Source organism: Aspergillus ruber (assembly GCF_000600275.1).
Source record: "Aspergillus ruber CBS 135680 unplaced genomic scaffold scaffold00004, whole genome shotgun sequence".
Lineage (NCBI taxonomy): Eukaryota > Fungi > Ascomycota > Eurotiomycetes > Eurotiales > Aspergillaceae > Aspergillus > Aspergillus ruber.
Genome location: NW_024467300.1, coordinates 344,888 through 365,791, shown reverse-complemented (window position 1 = coordinate 365,791; position 20,904 = coordinate 344,888). Strand labels below are relative to the sequence as shown.

The 20,904-nt window shown below is 46.6% G+C and overlaps 7 protein-coding genes and 1 non-coding gene across 8 annotated transcripts in view; 5 read left to right on the top strand and 3 right to left on the bottom strand.

The window, feature by feature from the left end:
* The window catches only part of EURHEDRAFT_409262 (WD40 repeat-like protein), a 5,409-nt gene extending 1,189 nt beyond the window's left edge, over positions 1-4,220 (bottom strand). The window contains exons 1-3 of the mRNA XM_040781038.1: positions 3,318-4,220; positions 1,265-3,262; positions 58-1,213 (exon numbers count right to left, since the gene is read on the bottom strand). Of these exons, the coding sequence (XP_040641653.1) occupies positions 58-1,213; positions 1,265-3,262; positions 3,318-3,962 (3,799 nt within the window). The 5' untranslated portion in view covers positions 3,963-4,220. The remainder of the gene's footprint in view (positions 1-57; positions 1,214-1,264; positions 3,263-3,317) is intronic.
* Positions 4,221-5,952: 1,732 nt separating this feature from the next.
* Positions 5,953-6,528, bottom strand: EURHEDRAFT_264480 (uncharacterized protein). The gene has a single exon (XM_040778142.1). It carries the CDS (start codon positions 6,367-6,369, stop codon positions 6,013-6,015), a length of 357 nt encoding a protein of 118 aa, XP_040641652.1. The 5' UTR covers positions 6,370-6,528; the 3' UTR covers positions 5,953-6,012.
* Positions 6,529-6,775: 247 nt separating this feature from the next.
* Positions 6,776-7,661, top strand: EURHEDRAFT_264469 (uncharacterized protein). The gene is made up of 3 exons (XM_040778140.1): positions 6,776-7,066; positions 7,129-7,234; positions 7,294-7,661. The coding sequence occupies exons 1-3, from the start codon at positions 6,953-6,955 to the stop codon at positions 7,494-7,496; spliced, it is 423 nt and encodes a 140-aa protein (XP_040641651.1). The 5' UTR covers positions 6,776-6,952; the 3' UTR covers positions 7,497-7,661.
* Positions 7,662-8,644: 983 nt separating this feature from the next.
* EURHEDRAFT_264471 (VOC family protein) lies at positions 8,645-10,353 on the top strand. Its single transcript, XM_040778141.1, has 3 exons — positions 8,645-8,989; positions 9,062-10,170; positions 10,243-10,353. The coding sequence occupies exon 2, from the start codon at positions 9,122-9,124 to the stop codon at positions 9,923-9,925; it is 804 nt and encodes a 267-aa protein (XP_040641650.1). The 5' UTR covers positions 8,645-8,989; positions 9,062-9,121; the 3' UTR covers positions 9,926-10,170; positions 10,243-10,353.
* Positions 10,354-10,916: 563 nt separating this feature from the next.
* Positions 10,917-11,879, top strand: EURHEDRAFT_400130 (uncharacterized protein; the record flags this gene model as incomplete). Its single annotated transcript, XM_040779984.1, has 1 exon — positions 10,917-11,879. One exon carries the CDS (start codon positions 10,917-10,919, stop codon positions 11,877-11,879), a length of 963 nt encoding a protein of 320 aa, XP_040641649.1.
* Positions 11,880-14,799: 2,920 nt separating this feature from the next.
* On the top strand, positions 14,800-16,386 carry EURHEDRAFT_448797 (putative MFS transporter; the record flags this gene model as incomplete). Its single annotated transcript, XM_040783763.1, has 3 exons — positions 14,800-14,997; positions 15,060-15,108; positions 15,161-16,386. The coding sequence occupies 3 exons, from the start codon at positions 14,800-14,802 to the stop codon at positions 16,384-16,386; spliced, it is 1,473 nt and encodes a 490-aa protein (XP_040641648.1).
* A 643-nt stretch (positions 16,387-17,029) lies between these two features.
* EURHEDRAFT_t32 lies at positions 17,030-17,119 on the bottom strand. The gene has a single exon. It is a non-coding gene; the product is annotated as a tRNA-Val (tRNA).
* A 1,698-nt stretch (positions 17,120-18,817) lies between these two features.
* aspf4 (allergen Asp F4) lies at positions 18,818-20,276 on the top strand. Its single transcript, XM_040778139.1, has 2 exons — positions 18,818-19,179; positions 19,294-20,276. Exons 1-2 carry the CDS (start codon positions 19,075-19,077, stop codon positions 20,029-20,031), a joined length of 843 nt encoding a protein of 280 aa, XP_040641647.1. The 5' UTR covers positions 18,818-19,074; the 3' UTR covers positions 20,032-20,276.
* Positions 20,277-20,904: the final 628 nt, after the last annotated feature.

Sequence of the window (20,904 nt, the reverse complement as noted above, 5' to 3'; positions counted from 1 at the left end):
TGCTGGTATCCCAGATTTTGACCGTCTTATCATGGGAGCCGGAAACAATGCGAGCACCATCAGATGAAAAGGCCACTGAGCTGATGTAGTCACTATGCCCCTCCAGGGTTTGCAGGCAGGCTCTGCTGCTGGCATCCCAGAGCTTGACTGTATTATCATGGGACCCAGAAGCAATGTGGGCACTGCCAGATGAAAACGCCACTGAGCTGACCCAATTACTATGGCCTTCCAGGGTTTGCAGGCAGGTTCCATTGCTGGCATTCCAAATTTTGACCGTCTTATCTTCAGAGCCAGAAGCAACGTGGGCACCATCGAATGAGAAGGCCACTGACATAACCCAACCACCATGACCTTCTAAGATTTGCAGGCAAGCTTCATTGCCATAATCCCAGATCCTGACTGTGCCATCATGAGAACCAGAAGCAACATGGGCACCATCGAATGAAAATGCCACTGAGCTGACCCAATTTTTATGACCTTCCAGGGTTCGCAGGCAGACTCCATTGCTGGCATCCCATACCTTGAGTGTCTTATCATGGGACCCGGAAGCAATACTGAAACTGTCAGATGAAAAGGCCACTGACCTGACACAACCACGATGGCCTTCTAGGGTTCGAAGGCAGGCCCCATTGCTGGCATCCCAGATCTTGACCGTCTTATCATCAGACCCAGAAGCAATGTGGGCACCATCAGATGAAAAGGCCACTGACCTGACACTATCACTATGGCCTTCCAGGGTTCGCAGGCAGGCCCCATTGCTGGCATTCCAGATTTTGACCGTCTTATCTTCAGAACCAGAAGCAATGTGGGCACCATCAGATGAAAAGGTCACTGACCAGACCCAATCACTATGGCCTTCCAGGGCTTGCAGGCAGGCTCCATCACTGGCATTCCAGATCTTAACTGTCTTATCATCACACCCAGAAACAATGTGGGCACCGTCAGATGAAAAGGCCACCGACCTAACGCATCCACTACGGCCTTCCAGGGTTTGGAGGCAGGCACCCCATTCGGGTTCCATAACTGGCTTTGTAGTGATCCAATGTGGCCCCTCATTCTTGTAAAAATGTCGTGTTAAACTGCCAACTGGACTGAATATAAGTGCTGAATAATATACTTGCAGAGGACTACCCTCAATAACACCCCTGTTAAATAAAACAAAGCGATGGGCATCCTGGACCAGCTTGGAAAGGCTAGATTCTTTTGGTACACACTGGATGAATTAGCATCTATAGGGACCCTATTGCAGAAAAGGGTAACTAACTGTGACCAAGCTGAGTAGCTTAACTATTGCAGACACACCGTTTGACATCCTCTTCATAAGGCTTAAAGCTTCCAGCCAGTGAAGAAGATGCTTCTTGAGAAAGACATCCACAGATCCATTGTCATGGAGGAACGTTCTATTGTGACTGCTTCCCATTTCATGGAGATGGTCGACCCAATATACACACGCGTATTGGATTGATGCAAGCGGGTCTTCCAATGGCGGATGAACATCTGTAATGCAAAGTCCTGGATGCTGCAGAGTATAAATATCTCGTCTCAGAACCTGTGACATGGATTCAAGTGACTGCAATACTATTGTGCAATGTGCTTCTGTACGCCCATGGGGGAATATCTCAGCATTTGCATACCGCACAATGTAGTCCTTTGCTGATTGGTGAACAAAGTAAATTGTTTCATTTTGAACACTCAAGAAAGAACCACAGAGGTTCACGACATCTTTGACATCATCTTGATCACTAGTAATTTCCTCTGGCAGACAAGCAACAGCAACAAGCTCTTTCAAGTGTATCGGCCGATATGCAAGTGTACTGGCAGCAAGGACTTGCTTACACAACACAGAGACTTTACTATCACAATGGGTGTGGATTTGATCGATCATTCGTTGATAAAAGGGTTGCAGCCCACGTGGGAATGACCTTAGTATTTCACTTGTTCTCGAGCGTAGAGTACTTTCAAGTTGTTTGCAAACAAGAGCCACCCATAGAAATGTGCCAGATGAGTTCTTATGCAGATAGTCCCGCACGTCAGCTTGAAGGTCGCTCTTATACTGTTTCAGTTGGGCTAGTTTAGAAGCTTTATGGTCAATGTAGGCGCTGACAGCATCAGAAACCCGACTTTCTGTATCTTGTTCCAGATCAAGCTGTATTCTTCCATTTCCAGGGCACAAACGCTCTTGAATATCAAGCCTGTTGCGGCTGGACACCAGCCACATGACCTGACAATGTGGGTGTGCAGAAGTTTCATTGATGAAGCCCAAAAGTTGCTCCAATCCAGATTGACATTCATCAAGAGCATCCACCACCAAATACAATTGATTGAGCCTGGGGTCCTGAAGCATGTTGTTAAAAATTCGGGACATCGAAGGGAATGCATTGCCACCCTCAAATAACTTGGGCCCTGCCGTGTCGTATTCTTTACGAAGGTGTGAGACGAGATAAGGTTGCTGAACAAGCATATGGTAAATCAAGCCCCTCAGCACCGCTGTGGCATTGTTGAGTTTTGCATCGGTTGCTTGACAGAAGAAAAAAGACAGGTGCCTGGACTTATGAGAGGGGCTTGATAATAATTCCTTGATGATTCCTATCAGAAGCATTGTCTTCCCCTTGCCTGGATCACCCTTGATCCATAGGAGCTGGGTCATCTTGTCATCTGTCCACTCTATAAAGCAAGGGTGGCTGAGGATCCATACGAAGGATTCACGCAGCAATGGATCTTTGCTGTCTTCAATGCGCTTCACATCATCTTCAGGATTTGTCAAGCGTAAATCCTTCAGACACTCTCTGTCTTTTTCTTTCTCTTGGTCTTTTTTGGCATGCTCTTGAGAATCCCTTTGCATCGACATTTGCTCCCGGAGGGCGTGGTGGATGCCACGCAGGGTCTTCATTTCTTTCTCCTGGATATCCACGATTTGTTGGGTACTGTACTCCTGAGAGCTTTCAAAAAACGCTGTTACCGCTTCTCCAATATCATCTATTTGCCCTTCCCAGTCATGAAGTTGCACAAGGTCTTTGAGGAAGACAAGGCCCCGGTTCTGATAGTACGAGCAAACGCTCTTCATCTGATATGAGAGGAGCACCTTATACAGATGGATGATTTGGCCCTCCAGCCCTGATTGCAGTTCTGCATAATCTTTGCTTTCCAGGTCCCGCTCCTTGAGTAAATGGCGAGACAAGCTCCAGTACCAGTCCATCTTTCTAACAACATATTCAATGCCAGCACGGTTGATTTCTGTCTCCTTAATAGGGTTGGCTATCATCTGTGAACAGGTCAGCATCATCTTGATTATTTTCAGGTTCAGTGACAGCACTCACCTGTAAAGCGAAAGTAACACCAGTCCATGCAAGAGCAGCTTCTGGGCAGGCTTTGAGTGCAGTGCTTATCATATGGTTTGAAGCAAGAACAACATCCACCACATGTCCAGCGCCCTGTTTGACTTTGGCCTCAGGTTCAGTCTTGGCCAGACCCTTGTCAATGAGCTTCCTCATCTGCGATCGTCGCGCCTCTTTATCCTTCTGCTCAATCATGTTCTGCTGATCATTGGATGCTGAGGCCGTAGGTGTTTCAGATAATTCACAAGACAGAACCCTCTCATAGGCTTCCACCAACTCAGGCTGACCTCCCCTGAGGTTGTCGTACGCTCTGTCCCAGAGTAATTTTGGTTCAAATAGGGTGGCAGATTGCTTTTGAAGTGAATCCTTCCAGACAGCATCACCGCCGGAGGGTGTCGTTTCTGGTTTATGACCTGTTTCAGGCATGCCATGGGCATGTTGGCTCTGCAGCTTGGTTTGAGATATTTGAGTCAAGTCTGTTTTCCCGGCGGGATTTTTAACAGTATTTTCAGGCGGAACAACAGGCTCACGGTGACTATTAGCTTCCTCTTCATTGGATATCATCTGCCTTGAATGCTTGTTGCGACGATAAATTTTGAATTGTGAAAACCATTTCCTTCCTGCCATGGTGCTTGAATCAATAGATAGAAGTTGTCAAGGAGAAGATCAAAAAAGACTGAAAACACCCAACAATTCTCAGTCCAAGCCTGTTGGCGGCTATTTTGTGGAGCAGCGCTTTAGTTGATTGCCCAATCCCAGCAGTTGTGAGAACATTATTGGTTGTTTAAGCTTGACTGAAGTTGAACCCTGAGCTGGGAAGTCATCATCATTCTCATGATGACTAGTTAGTTAACTACATTATGTCAGAGCCCATCTTTGGCCAGCATAAGCCATGATATCTTGATGGAACTTGATTTTGATAATTATGCTCTATCTTACTGTATCATTGAATAGGTGTGGGAGTGGCAGTAAAAGCATCTGAACCAGTCATATTACATGAAAATCCCACCTTTGGCTCCCGGAACCTCCCCCGGAACCTCTCCCGATCCCGAAAGTCTAATTATATGCAACCAAACTGTAATGTAAATGTCGCGTTGTATTGTGTTAAAAGTTTGCGGCCAAATCCACCAGGAGTGGGGGCGAATTGTGACCGGGCGGCTATTGTTGTGGCATCATTGGTATCACAAAGGCTCTGTCTTATTGTCCCCACTTGAAAAAAGGCCGCGGATAAACCCGAGCCCAGTGCTTGGACCACTAGAAGGCAGTCTATCATATACCAACGTTCAAGGCGGAATTGTAAGGTACAGCACAATTCAGATGCATTACCCATATAAGCTATTTTGAAGTGCAAAGATGAAGCACCATGATTTTGGCAGGTTCTAGATTGCTTGAACTAGGTTCTTCCCCCAATTTGCACAAAACCTTCTAGAGAAAGCTGCATTGCCCATACTGGTAATATACAACAAACCTTGTAATATTACAAATCAGTACAATATCACGATAACAGGAATGATATTGAAAATAATTATATATGGACTAGCGTGTTTCATAGTAGGGTTTGGGAAACAAACAAGAGTAGTCGGGAGGGGGAGGGGGCAAGCTGATTTTCGGCTTCTGTGTATGCCGGACTTTTGAATACGTTGGCCGCTCTGATTGACTAACCAGAGCCCGAGTTACCCGCCTGTGATGGTCTCGGGCAATATGAATCTATTGGTAGACTATTTGGCGAAATACTAGCATGAGGAAGAAGAAAGGAAGCCGTCTGGCAAGACAAAGGAAAACTATCTAACCATCATGTGATCAGGTGCAATAGGGCTCTCGCTTGTCGTTTGCTCATACTGCCCCGTTGGCAGCGTTTTCTCTTCATTAGCGGTGTTTGCCATTATCGACAGTTGGTCATTAACCGTTGGCCGTTACGCCCTTAGAGCGGCAACAAGAAAAGGGCAAAAGTGACGGTTGACCGAACTTAGCATATAGTCTAAATGCGACTGAGCGAACGGGAGGCCTTGCTTTCCACACCGTATGGTCACTTGTACTAGATTTATTGCTAGAGTATATATATAGCACGGTCTAGTAGGGCGGCTCAGCAATGTGTACGTGGTGGAGTACGGGTAGTTAAGTTTCCCTGAGATCTAAGTATTCCGTAGTGTAGTACTCTGTATCAACTAACACTTAGAGAATTTACCGAACCATGGCTGGACTGTCAAATATCCTCAAGATGCGCTTTCAGTTATCAGTGGCTAACCCGATCTTGCAAGTACGGCCGCGTTGAGATACAATCTGCGACATCACTAAGGACTTCCTGTGCATTTATAAGAATTGCATCCCATGCGACTTTCAATGACAATGACCGCTCGATTCCAATCGCAATGAAGTACGCATTGGTAACTGGCTGCAAATCTGACAGCATGGGCTATTTCCTGGCGCGAGAATTCACAATCAAGGGCTATCATATTTCCGCAACTGCGCACCGAATCTTAAATATGGATTATCTCACCTCAACACCCGGACTCATCACACCTGTGACGGCCTGGGCACATTGGCTGGCTATCACGTGAGATGCAGTTGTTTGCTTTGTTGATAAATACGGCGCCACCTCCTTTCTTCCTTCCCTCATGTTGATTATTCTCGTCGATAGCTACCTAGGTAGAACCCATGAGTTGGATGCTCTATTATTCTAGTAGAGCGCCGTGGCATCTATAGCTTCTAGCACCAAGGGTGCGATGTTGACACCGGGGGTGTGATGCAGTATTCTAAAATGGGAAGTCCTCGCACTGGGGGTTCTCAGGATCATACAGGTGAGCAGATAATGAAAACAAAGGCGAAATGGCTCGAAAATGACGATAAATAGCGAGAGCCCCCAGAATTTTTTGGTTGTATTCTGCATCCATGCACTCTTCCCCTGCCTTGACATTTTGGCCTTTCTCTCTCCCCTCCGTACCCACGTGATAATATATGACCATGATTGATGAGGCCGTCTCCAGCAGCTTGCGGAGGAACGGCAGCGTCTAGCAGCTTCTCGTGGCTTCACCATCGATTATCAGAACGAGCAGGCATCACAGGGAAATGTCTGATGTTATAAGAGCTGGCACGCTCGACATATGAAAAGCATGATCGAGCAATCGAAAACTGGATAGTGTAAGTCCATGCCTGACAAACCCATAATATCACCGTTTATAACAAGATCACCATGAAAGCTGGCACTTTTCACGCAAAGAGAACCACGAAAAGAATTTCTCTAAGGATGAACCCAATCCGTCGCCCCAGACCTTGAAGTTATTCGTTGAGAGCTTTATTGCAACACGGACGAACACTCCTTCCCAGAGGACAACCTGTGATAATCTAATCAACTTTACTTCTTGCTAGGAGCGAAAAACGAACCGAATACTCTCTCCTGACGTCTAGAGAGATGTTCTGAATGTATGACTACACAATGCCACCAACTTCTTATAGAGATGGAGTCTGCTGACATAACTTCACTATATACGGACCAAACTTACGCGAAAGTATGGACTGCCTACCAAGCCGAGAGAGCGGTTTCCCGTGACAGCTAAAGATATTGGCTACCTTCTTCGCCATCTATTCGAGATTGATGACCACGATTTTTACATGAACGAATGAGAGTTCAGATAGGCTCCGCACTGTCTTTGTTCGCTGGCTCAGGGGCGCGGGCAGGTGCAGTTGTTGAATCAAGCTCTTATCGTAATATAAATGAGTGTCTTTATTATAAGGTAGGGCCTAGTCAGTCACCTCTGTATATACTACGCACTAGCAGTTTTGTCCTACTACTCAGCACCTTACCTTCAATCTAAAATGGAGCGAGAATGGCTCAATCGAGCGATGGGTAGTAATAGATTCTGAATTCCTTAAAGGTAGCGTTACCGAGACGATACTAAGTTGTAGGTTTTAAGAGGTGCAAGGTGTTTCCACATTTGTGTGCTGACTCTATGATGCTTAGGCCGAGGACCTGGTTCCGGGAGCATCCTGTGCTTGGGATGGACTTTGTCTTCTGGGTTTTTGTTCATGGAATTGCAGATGGCGCATTTAAGGGTATCTCCTCTGTTGATGAGCTCTTGTAGAAACGGCCTCCGCCAGGGAGAGAACCTTTCACGCTTGAGTGGACAGATCGCGCCCAGACACTTCCTTTTTTCCGCATGGTAACATCACAGGGACCTGAAGAAAAGAGAGGATTGACATTCTCTTCACTCCATCATAATTTCACAAGCCCAGCTGAACGAGACGGGTTTAAAGACCGCCTTCGAGTCCACGGAATCAGAGCGGGAGTAGCAAATAAAATTGACCGTATAACTCCCCATCTCCCACATTTTCCTAGTCCTACTGATCATCTTGTCCAGATAAGATGTCCGAGGCTATGCGTAGCCAAGGACTTGACCATCAGGATCACGACACGTTCCTTAAGTATCAGTCTGAACTGAAAGCATTAGATATACAGGCATTATTTCACGACATGGAGCCGGATTATGGGTATTTCAATGTTTTGTCCATCCAAGACCCTCAGTTCTCCGCCCATTCTTGCCCGGATTTCTTTTGGTGACCTTGGTCTTTATGGATGACGAGATTTTGGACAAAAAGAGAAAGGAAAATGAGCAATTAGATTTCTGGGTAGAGAATCCGGGCCACAAAACACATGGGAACAGGAAGCGGGAAAAAGGTGCCTGAGAAAAAGACCTGTGAGATGCCCGAGGAACAAAGGAAAATGGGATGGAGTGTAGTGTTCTCCCATAGTGGTACGGCAGTCTATCTCCCGTGCGTTCAACCTGGCTAGACCCCACGAAGACCCTCCACCTGATTCTCGACCCTCGCTGAACTTCATCTACCCTCATTTTCATAGATTTTCATAAAATTTTCACACTTTAACTGTCTGATCTGCATGCATAAAATGGTTATCTATCTTAATATAGTACTGTTTGTCTTGTTTGATCACCTACGGATTGAGGTGAGATCTAAAGCTTACTGCATGGACCACGCGCACTAAAACGCGTCTTCAAGAATAACCCTATTTGAACACTCATCTCCAACCCTTCTCAACTATTGCGGGAATTTATCAAACGGGAGGCAGAATACTGCTAAGTATTCCAAGGATGACAAACCGCCTTGCAGTCGCCCTCTAGCTCCAGTCTGTTGGTACAGTGATTTAGGAGCTTTATACCTTGTCAATTTGTTGTGAGCTTAATGCGCTGGTACTCTTCTGAAAGAAGATTTCTTTTCTTCTCTTTTTCTTTTCCTTTCTTTCGCCCGTAATTAGAAAGCTATATTTTACCATGTTGTTCAAAGGATGATCAATTGAAATCGTCTAACACCCAAACTCCCTATTTAATGCTTTTGGAAAGAAGACACTGTAAACGTCTAGAAATTTTCCATCTAAGCAATGGGAGTCATGTTATTCCTGCTATTTATTCCGGTATATAGTAGTATTATCGACTTTATCTATAACTTAAAACAAGCAAGTAATACTCGTTCCTAGTAGCGAGCCCCCACCCCGGATATAGGCGTAAGAAGTTATTGGAACTCCATCTAACCGATTCCCTGTCAGAGGTCAATGAGGATTGTGTGACTCGGACGAATTTCTCATCGGAATATAGACCAATAAATTTGTCAAATCCCGACATCGTACCCACAAAAGACCAAGCGGGGTAGGTGCTCCTTTCAAATATATATTTAAAGACTTGCCTAGTCATGCCACTTACCAACGAGCAAATCTGTAGTTCTGAAAGCATCTTTGAAACCATTAAGAGATCTCCAAGCTCCCCACCGCGCTCTAGACAATGTCTCGCTTACCTACTCTGGACCACATCGTCATTCTTGTATCTCATGACACCCTCATAGGCCTATCCGACCATATCCAACATCTATTCATCATAGCGCCTGGCGGGAACCATGCTGATGGACTCACCTCTAATAAGCTGGTCCTTTTCCAGGATGGGGTTTACCTAGAATTCATCGCTTTTTTCGACGACATTGACCCCAATCGACGGAGCAAGCATCGCTGGGGAAACCTCAAAGAAAACACTATTATCGACTGGGCTTTCACACACCCTCCAAATGACGATTTCGGCGCTATCAAGCAGCGAGTCCAGGATACAAACACAACCCTCTCATACGAGGAGCCCGTCGCCGGGGGCCGAAAGAAAAACGACGGGACAATCTTAGAGTGGACACTCAGCGTGCCAATAGACGCAGATGCCCCCACCAACGCCCTTTCACCCGGGCGTCTACCATTTTGGTGCCTTGACAAAACGCCTCGCGAACTGCGCGTTCCATATGCCGCGGAGCCTCATCTGACTCAACACCCATCCGGTGTGTCGGGTATCTCTTCGTTGTCATTGTCTGTCCCTGGGCGAGAGAGTGCAGAACTGGCAGAAGTGTACAGGGCTATATACGGGAGTCGTGATCCGGCAGATCTAGATAATCGAGTTTGGCCTTATGAGGTCCCTTCAGGGTTGATGGCTGGTAGACACATTATTAGGCTGCTGGAAAATGCAGAGGAGACGACTATTACGCTAGCTTTGAGTGGGCCCAGTCCTGGACGAATTGAGCTTTTGCCAGGGCTTGCTATTGATATTGAGTAAAGGATGGTTATGATATGATGGTTGTGTATGTAAAGATCTAGCACCCTAATGTCACCGTACATTGTGGCTTTTTTTTTTTTTTGGAGGGGGGACAACGCTCCTCTTCGTGGCAATCTACAAATGAGAGTAACTTCCTTATGCTCACAATCTAGGCTCTATAAGTAACAGACAAATTACCCCACCAACTAACAACGGCCATGCACCACCATCTAAAAGATCAAGAAAACGCAATCATTCCAAACCCAGTAGGTCAACTATTTCAGTCCACTTAACTCCAGAGGGGGCCATTCGGTTACTGACTAGGCTGGCCATTTGAGATTATATCTCAATCTCAAATCTTGGTTCCTCATATCTATTGTGTCCTTCATTAGCTGCGAAACCGAACCCCGAGGCACCACTGCGAACAAGACTTACAAGGACTACTGCAACCGATCATAAATCGCCACGCTGCCTTAATCATCGCTTTGAGGTTCCCCGTTTGCTAAATCTGTATTATATTATGGTATGTTTTTGGCAGGGGATGTCAGCTTTCATTGCCAGACTCAAAAAGCTTAACTTCCTGGCCATTTCTACTTTCATTCAGTTCTGCTTTTCATGCAGAGGAAACAAACATTGGCGGCTGGGTTGCATTCTGGCAACCCTGACATGACACACTGTACCAATGCTTGACTTGCAAGATATTACTAATGCTCGTGGCCTTTAACCTACCCTGTACTTGTAGTTGGATAGTCATTGCTTCAATTGCTATCCGCACTTGGTACAAATTAATCGCTTTCTCGCTCCCATGGTAGCAGCAAGTGCAAACGCGTCATGGAGTCTGCGCCACCTTTCCCATAATCAGCCATGGCATGCTATGTGTGGCCTTGTGAGACTATTTATTTGGTTGATAATGGTGGTCCAGCATATAAAAATTGTCGTGCGCATCGTATCACCGTCCTTTTCTTATGGCTGCGGTGAATACATTATACAGCTGTGTCACCGGACGAAAATAATGTCTCTTGGTGATGTTGGGGCTAATCTTGGCTCCAAAATCTCACAACCCGTTACATATGCTGTTACGTCACTTCTCTCAATCGCCCTTTATAATGTCATTGAATTGCATTTCCTTCTTTTCTCTACCTTCAAACGCCGTAATGGCCTCTATTTCTGGAGTTTCCTGGTAGCAACCTGGGGAATAGCCATTTACACGATCGGGTTCATCCTCAAGGACTTCAGCCTTGCAGAACGCATCTCCTACTTGTACGTAACATTCATCATCATAGGCTGGTGCGCCATGGTTACCGGCCAGTCAATGGTGCTTTTTTCCCGTCTGCACCTGGTCGTGCGACGTCGCGCTATTCTTCGCTCGGTTCTCGCGATGATCATCCTCGATGCGATCATACTGCACATCCCAACCATCGTGTTATGCTACGGTGCAAATTCACCACAATATCGCCGTTTCGTTAGTCCATATGCTGTATATGAAAGAGTTCAAGTCACGGTATTCTTTGTCCAGGAGTCAATTATCTCGGTCATCTACATGTATGAAACGTGCATGCTGATGTATTCGGGCGGATCCTTCACCGAGCAGCACGGGGAAGCTGGTCGAAGGCTCTTGGTGCATTTGATCTGCGTGAACATCATCGTGATCTTGCTGGACATAGCCATCGTGGTGCTTCAATACACGGGTCATTATGTGTCACAGACTGCATCCAAGTCGCTTATATACAGCGTGAAATTGAAGTTGGAATATGATATTTTGAATCGATTAGTGGAGTTGGCGCGGAGACCCAGTAATTTGAATTCGGGCCTGATCTATGGGGGTCGTTTGGGATATATAGGTCGGAATGGCCAAGAAGGTGAAGGTCAAGCTGATGGTGGTGTTCAACGCCCCCCTCGGAGGCATTGTTCCTGTCCCTGGGCTATTTTCGCTGGTAAGGTTAAGGAATTGGATTACCGGCCCGGCGGAGAATGAGGTTAGAAATGGTTCACAAATTGTCAAGTGGCAGCCTCTTTGAACTCTGATCTAGCCAGGATATTGATGGTTCTCTGCGTACACTTGAATAATAAGGTGAGGCAACAACGTAAAAGGACGGAGAATACCGAATGGAAAATATAGTGAGTGGGAAAGGGTAGGGGTAAAAGAGTCATGGCTCTTTCTCCTCTTTCTCCCCTTCCTCATGAGCCACCAGGCGATATACGTGACACAAGATTCAGTTGCCCACCTCCTGCCATGGTTCCGTCGTCGGAACTGGTTCTCAAGTGCAAAGTCAACCTCACTGTTTCAAGGCTCAGCTTCAAACTATGCTGCACAGGCACTAGGCCAGCAAGCTTGCCGCAACTGAGGTCTTGACATGTTCAATTGAAGGAGAAGCCTTTGTTGAGAAATAAAGTGACATGGATGAAGAAGATAAGAGACGGTTTGTCTGTCGGGAACCCAGCTGACAAAAATGCGGAGGGCTCAGGAGGGAACAGAACTAACTTGATCGTTGTTGTATTGATGTGTTGGTAAGATTCATGATTGTAGTATTCGAGGTAGACTGTCAATTCCATTTTTGAGTAGGCCCAAGCAAATCCCATCCCGATGGTTCCAATTAACTGGGCAGTGTCCAACAGACTATGTTGGTTACAATGATCAGATAGACGAAGTGGTTTTCTGGGCGAGAGCGATACTTATTCCTGTAAAGTAGCATGAGCACTTCATTGAATATATGAACTTTCTGATTGTACAATTCATTTTGTCATGGTCAACCCAGCCATACCCAATTCATATGTTCGGCACTCTTAGCATTCATATTTCCTGGTATTACCGCTATCACTCGACTCTGGTAAGTCAACATGACTTATATGAGTCACCATTAGACGTAGGAGTCTAGATATGGTCACATGAAGTGCTGCCTACGAGATGAGTGCTACTCTTAACAACGGGTAAATATAGGCAACTACAAGGAAGTATGAGTATCATCAAATGATTCTCTATTCTCTAAACGCAATTAAATATGCCAACAGCGCCTTATATTGATGTGTCAATAGTCACTTGCCGCGGTTCAAGAGTGTAACCTGCAAAAAACCAAAGCAGGTGAGGACTCTGGGCTTCACACACTCTCCCTGCAAACTGGGAATGCCGTAGTCATCTCTATTGGACTCTAATTCCAATCACCATCTTCGCAACAAGTCCTTGGCATGATCGACGCGGCTGGAAAAGGACGACCTGGACTTTAGCTTGTCGTGTGAATGCTGACCCATATAGACTTGGCCAAAATTTGAAGAAATTCATGACTCGGTCTACAAGACCCTTTTGGTAGCTGTAGTATGGTCTCTTAGTTTGTAGGTTGCAGAATCCTGCTGGTGTGATGCATGCGGTCCTGCATGCTTCTATGCCTGTCAGGCTGCTTGTGATGCAGCATTCCCAGAATTGCTTGAGTTTCCATTTATAGCCGTCTTTGGGAAATTTTTCTGTATTTGCAGCGGCGTGGATAACCATTTGAGTGTTTGTGGGCCAGGTTTGCATATACCACGTAGATGACATGGTGGGCTGCGATAAGCTTTTTCCAGATGGCCCAATGATTGTGCATACGGAGCAGCATGCTCGTTTGGATTATAGCTGTTATAGTACTTGTGGAATTTCTCGTATATGGCATCGCTTTGTCGATATCCATCAGCTGTAAGTCTCTCTTCGGCGTGGTACGCGCGCTCCAAAGGCCCGTCTTGGACCTTCTTTCTGGGCAACGGTCGGGTAAGTAAGTCACATAATTCCGGTCTTGAGTAACGTAAAGGAAACGGTCGATCCATTTCAGTAGGATCCAAGTATACATCGTATTGTCCTCCGTGACGCTCTTCATCGAGACATATAAAAGTTGTACAAATATCTAGTTGATTTTCTCGTTCATATCAAGTAACTTAAGTCTTGCTGCACTACTGATACTTCTTTCTGTGCTTTGCAGATTAGCCAGTTTTGGAATGGGATTCTCTCAGTCCCATAAATTTGCTTGAATTCCTCTATAAATAGATACTTGGTCCCATCCCGTGTAGTCATGTCGTATTAGTCACCTGTATAAATAGCATTATATATATATTTGGTCGTTTTCATGGTTCAAATGATGACAGATCAGTGTCTCGCGCGGTTTGATTCATGATAAATTCGTACTATTCCGCGTAAGACTAGCAAGAAACTGGCGAAGAAATGACCAAATTCGTTTTGTACGCTTTCCGATCCAATTGGTGTGAATTGTATTAATCTGTGATGAAAAAAGGTGCTATTACTATCTTACGAAGGTACGTTCTCTGTATTATATGCTGGCCTAATAATAATATAGATACCGCGTTTATGCCCCAGGCAGCTATACAGTAAGTTCCTCCAGTGGAATTGATATTACTGTTCGCAATCTTTTGATACTCTAGTGTATCGAGTGATGAGCGGTAGCATATTTTCGCGGTTCCTGGCGCATGCTATACATTTGGGAAAACTTCAATATATACGAAAATACATACGGAAACTCGACCAACAGCAGTATTTTTACATCCAACGGAATTATCCTAGGTATTGCTACACTAACCGAGGCTTTTTGATAAGTTGGAGTAACATGCCTTTCCCCGGATTTCAACCCCAGATTTGACCCCCGGATAATCTGGTCTGGACCCGGAGCGGGGACGTTAAGACGGGTCATTTCCGCCATGATCTGGCTGGGCATGCTTGGCGAATCGAGCAATTGTTGAATTACTGGGACTAGGGGGGCGTGCTACTTTACACCTGGATGTAATCTTTGCTAATTAGACGCCATGTCTGCGTCCTGGGATATGCTATATATTCACGCGGTCCTCTCCCCCAGCAGGGGACCAGTCCTGCTCATACATTTGAAATTTAGCCAGCCGGTCCCTGTCTCTAATCTTTCAATATGACAGACGAAAAGCCTAAAGATGATGATTTGCCCGTAGCAAAGCACATCTCTACCGAAGAGGTGCAACCTACTGTGGAAGAGCGTCGTCTGGAGAAGGAGACGCTCTTGAGGCTTGACGTTTTGCTTATGCCAATGACCCTGGTACTATATTTCCTCGCCTGGCTGGACCGTGCCAATGTCGGCAACGCACGAATTGTGAGTTGGTTGTTTCTGTTCTGTCCAGCTATGGATCCTGTTACTCATTAATTATTCTACAGGCCGGAATGGACAAAGATCTCCACCTGTCGGACTGGGAGTATAAGTGTGGTGGGTATTCCAAACTGTTGTATAAACCACATGAACTTACTAATTGGACAAGCTATCACGGTTACCTACATACCATACATCCTCGCCGAGCTCCCTTCCAATCTCATCTTGAAGAAAGTCGGACCTCGAATTCTTCTTCCAACACTATGCACCATGTGGGGACTCATCACAGTTGTCCAAAGCAAGTCACAGACCTTTGGAGGATTTGTCGCCTGCCGTTTCTTCCTAGGATTGTTTGAAGGTGGTCTATTTCCCGGAATCATTCTTTATCTGTCAGGATTCTACCGGCGTCATGAGCTGCAGGTCCGCATTGCGCTCTTCTTCTCCGCGGCATCCATGAGTGGCGCATTCTCCGGTCTGCTGGCAGCTGCTATCCAGCAGATGGACGGTATCCAGAGTCTTCGGGGCTGGCAATGGATCTTCATTCTGGAAGGCCTATTCACCGTGTGCTTTGGTCTCTTCTCCTTCTTCATGCTACCGAACGGCCCCGAGACGGCTCTCACTCTTCGCCCAGAGCATGCCGAGCACTGTATTTCCCGCATGCAACTCGACGCAAACCATTTCGAGACAGAAAAGGTCACCATCAAGAAAGTTGTCTCAGTACTTCTAGACCTCCACGTCTGGATCCTGTGCGCCATCCTCTTCACTAACGGAGTATGTCTCTTCGGCCTTGCCTATTTCTCCCCCTCCATTGTGGAGGCTCTAGGCTACAGCAGCACAACGACCCAACTCATGACCGTGCCCCCATACGCCTGCGGGCTTGTCGTCACGATGATAGTCGCCTTCATCGCCGACCGCTACCAGCAGCGCGGGCTCTGCGCACTAGCCACCAGCGTCATTGCACTCATCGGCGCAGTCCTCCTCCTCGTCGGACGCAGCATGGGCATGCGCTACGCAGCACTAGTCATCTTCGTGACGGGAATCTACTCATGCTCCCCGTGCCTTATCAGCTGGGTCCCGAACAACAGCGCGGGCTATAATCGACGCGCAACCGCTATCGCGATGGGGTTCATATCCACCAGTAGCGGGGGTATACTGAGTACATGGCTCTACCCTAAGAGTTCGGCGCCGTACTACAACCTCGGGGCGCAGTGCAATCTTGCATTGGTAGCTATCAGCATGGTTCTTATAATGGCTCAGATTATGCTTCTGCGAACACTGAATAAGAGGAAGGTGTCTCATCGGGCGAAGATTCTGGAGGGGTTGGAGGACTTGTCGTATGAGGAGCAGCTTGAGCGGTTGGGGGATCGTCATCCTAACTACCGCTATACCTATTAACTGCTATATCCTTCATATGGACAGCAGAATACATTATATACTAAACTACTATACGAATACATTTTACATGCTTGTACAATTGAAGAGTCGTCGAGTATCTCTAACCCACGCGGTACTAATTCCACACGTGCTTGGATCTCCTACGAATGCGGGGGATCGCCTCCAAATCCTGCAGGCCAAGGGAAACGGTTTGAGACCGGATTCTTGAGTCGGCATTTAAGAATTGGAGAGTATTTTCGGCAGTGAATCGCTCGTAAGATCCCGTTCAGAGGCGGTTGGGTGGTTCTCTGGCAGCCGCTGACCGTGATACTAAGAAGTACTCTCTAGGGAATGATCAATGAATGATTGCCGAGAGATTGGAATGATGCTACTGTATATTAGGAAGAGAAAAGCCCCCCTATCTAGGCTATACAGACTACATTTGGTCACATTGTGTGTATAGATATCATAACATATTTGACCGTTCCCATGGTTTGGCGATGACAGTTTAATTAGGGCAGTTCTACAGTATTGACTCGCGATTCGAGTCATGATAAATCCATACTCGACTGTAAAAAAATAATATTAACAGAAAAAAAAAAAAGCAAAACAATGAAATTGTTCAAACTTCAATCAAGCGCAAAAAACGAAGAGAAAAAAAGAATGACCAGACTGGGGCTCGATCCCAGGACCTTATCGGAATCAGTCATTTAAACTGTTAACGATACGTGATAACCAACTACACCATCCGGCCGATTGTTGAAAGCACTAACCTTAGCTGCCTTATGAATCATAACTAAAGGTAACAAAACACTTACTAATCTTGTTTCTTTCTTTAGCGCGATCAACGGGAACAAGTGCTTGTAATACTCCGTACAAATCGTTACGAGTCATTCGTTCCAATTCCCGTTAGAATAACGAAGACGAAGTTGTCAGGCTTGGTTACACCCAAGTAATGAGCACAGCTTGCGGCCAAGTCAATAATAACTTGTACTCCGTATTACTACTGTACTACTGTACTACTACTACCGTCTGGACTGCTCGGCATACTTGGCCGACTCGACCAGAACCTCAGCGTGGGGTTGAGGCAAATTGAGAGGCGAGAGGCAACAGCATTACTCTATTGGGATGTATATCCACTCGGTGTGCGCCAATTTGAGAGTAAATAATGTTTGCGCGAGTCGCTGGCCTGTGATGTTCTGGGCAGAGTCAGTGACCACACTACATTGTAATAATAGGGCTATGGCAATGCCAAGTAATGCAAACACAGAACCACACAAACAAATACGGCCGTGAAAAAAAAGATGACAAAAAAACAAAAAGCAAACCGGCGGACCGGCATAAACAGTGATATCAAACACGCCCAAGCATGCCTATTGGTTCATACCGTTGTTCCGCTCGGGAGGGTCAGAACGAGCCATGGAACGGCTTTCCTATGGGGATCCTTTAATCAAAGCATACCCAAGAATGCATTTATTCGGATTTTGACTAAAATATGGTTCTGTGGTGTTTCTTCCACTCAAAACTAGGTGCAAGCAGACTTGAAGCAATACGTGGAGGGTACGTACTTTGGCTCCATACGCGATTTTAGTGAGCGGGTCGCCGGTTGATTGGCCGTGAATGGGCCATTTGGTGGCAGTGGATAGCCCGGAAAATAGAATGTTCGGACTCTGCTCCATATGGATTCCGGATTTTGTCCAGAGCTTGTGTAGTTTGCTAGAGCATCGTAGAGCATGTCCGTGTATGTGTGATTGGGTTGTGCCTGACAGACATCAGGTACAAGAGACAGATAGCAAAGCTAGTGCTGTAGATGCGTGATTGGCGCTGCGGTGTGAACAGTAGTACTCTCTACAGTACTTGTAGAATATGCAGCCATCATGTATCCATGTGTCTACAGGGTTGTGGACTTGTAGAGAAAACTGCATGTTTGCACTGTATCCAGTCACTGTCAATTGGTCGTGATGTGAACTAATAGTAGCGCTCCGTAGTCCTCCGTACTCCGAATCTAAGCACATGGCTTACGTGGCAGTCATTTCCAGAGACCGGATCCAATGAGGCACAGTGTTCTAGCAGTACTCCATACTTTCCATACTTGTGCTCGATATCGACGTCTGTAAATACTAGAAGAATGCTACTGACACATTCCAACGATTACTGATCGTCCTGTCAGATCAGTGTCTCCCCGATGAGCTTTGATAGTCCTCTGTATTATGATACAACTATACCGTACTAATGAATCCGTGGATGTATCCGATCGGCTGTATTGTTCCAGGGGTCGGGAGTCCAGGCCCTTGGCTACAGCCAATCAGAGCCTCGCCCTGAGCGGCTGCCAGTAAGCTCAGGAACCGTCTGGCCATATCCTCCAATTAGAATAGCCCTCGCGACCCGCGGCCCCTGGCCCGCCCCTTTTCAGTAATTACAGTGATTTGGTCTAATTTCAGCGAGCGTTTGACCGGGGCTGGCGGCTGGCCTTTTATTATGCGCCGTTCCCCCAACGCTCATCTTTTCTCTTTTTCTTCTTCACCACCTTCTTCTATCCTCTCCAGGTTCGCATTCACACTCTTTTCTGCTCCTTTTGGACAGTCGTTCTTTGAGCTCTGCTCTCTGTCATTCTTTATCCACTTTCTTTGATACTTGCGTGCCTGGGGCATCGAACTCATCCCCTACTACAACAATAACAGTCCTTTTATATACTCGATACGAAACACAATGCAGCTTAAAAACTCCCTCGTCCTGTTCACAGCATTGACCGCTGCCACCGCCAGCGCACGTCTGCACGGCCACGAGCGACGTCATCATCATGATAAGCGTGCGGTAGGTGACATGGTCTATGCCACCATCAACGGCGTTATCCAATCCTGGGTCAACGATTTCTCTGGTGGCCATGAGGCCACCACTACCTCTTCGGCTACTGAAGAGGCTACCCAGGTCGCTACCACCACGACTTCCGACGTCGCGTCCGTTTCTGCCGTCCCCACCTCCGACTCGTCCTCGTCCCCCTCCGTCGAATGGTTCAACCACCCATCCAACGGCCAGTACACCCGTAAAGGCTTTGGCGGCAAGACCTCCTCCAGCGGCGGCGGCGGCACCATCTTCTATGCCGGTAACGTCGGTGACCCGTGGGGTAGCAACATCATCGAAGTGTCCGCCCAGGACGCCTCTCAGTACAAGCACGTCGTCGAGTTTGAGGGCAGCAACTCCCAGGCCTGGACTGTCGTTTTCTGGAACAAGATTGGCCCCGATGGAAAGCTTACCGGCTGGTACGGCAACGATGCTCTCAAGTTCACCCTCGAGCCCGGTCAGGTCCGCTATGTTGCCTTTGACGACGATACCCAGGGTGGCTGGGCTGCCGCTCAGGGTGAGGACATCCCCAAGGACTCGTTCGGTGGCTACAGTTCCACATGGGGTGAGTTTGATTTCTCGAGCTCTACCAACAACGGCTGGTCCGGCTGGGATGTTTCCGCTATCCAGGCCCAGGCCGCCAAGCAGGCCGTCCAGGGTATGAAGATCTGCACCCATGACAACCAGAAGTGCTCCACCATTACCGGCAACGCTGCCAACGTGGTCAACGCCTACACCGAGGCCCTCAAGGCCGTCAACGGCATTGGTGGTAACGAGCAGAGTGGTGCCGTTCGTCTCTCCGCGAAGCTTGACTTTAACGAGTAAATGCTTGTTTCTTTTTGATTTAATTTTAGAGCTGTCTTTGTTTGCTATTTGCGTCTTTCCTTTCTTCTGCAAATTATTCGGATCTCTTGTGGAGGGTTGCGGTTTCGTGCCGGTGCCAGTCCTTTATGTGGTTTCTTTGTAAATACCTTTATACCACTGTCTGTATTCATTTTATTGGTCTTCCATCTTCAGCTTGGAGTGTAATTCTTTATTCTGATAAATTTGAAAGCACTGCAAGCCGGACGTGCTTTGCACCCCAGCCTCGCAAGGAGTATCCGTGCCCGTCATAGTTCAATAGCCGACGGCGAAAGATCCTTATCCTGCTAGTCCAAGGTACTTCGTATTGAGATTAATATAACCTCTTGGCTTAAATCTCGCCCTTGATCTTTCTCGTCTAATAATAGGAAAGGGGAATAGTCTAGGTACTTTGTACACCGTACCAAGGACCAAGACTGAGTTAGGGCAATTTTGGTTTACGAGCACTAAGCCTTCACAGATAAAATAACAAAGTGCTACTATGGGTAGCTATAAATAATCGGTAAATGCTAGCAGAAGTGTATATCGAGTAGCAGTTATAAGATGTCTTTTGTCCGTTCGAGATTCTCGCTTGGTACTCCGTACTCCCTTCACCAGATACTATTCTATTTACGCTTTTCGTGTAGTGTTGAATTTTAGTGTCTGCGTGTAATCCTATTCCGTCTTTATAATTTCATACGAAGAACGTTGTACTTTTGATGTTATTGCTCGCATCTAGACCCGACTCGAGAGTAGCATTCAGTATAACAATAGAATTTCATGACGACCACAACAGGTTCCTTTTTCTCCTTCTGTCCTGAAAGGCGTGTTAGGAACGACGCGCAGACCCGTCCACGC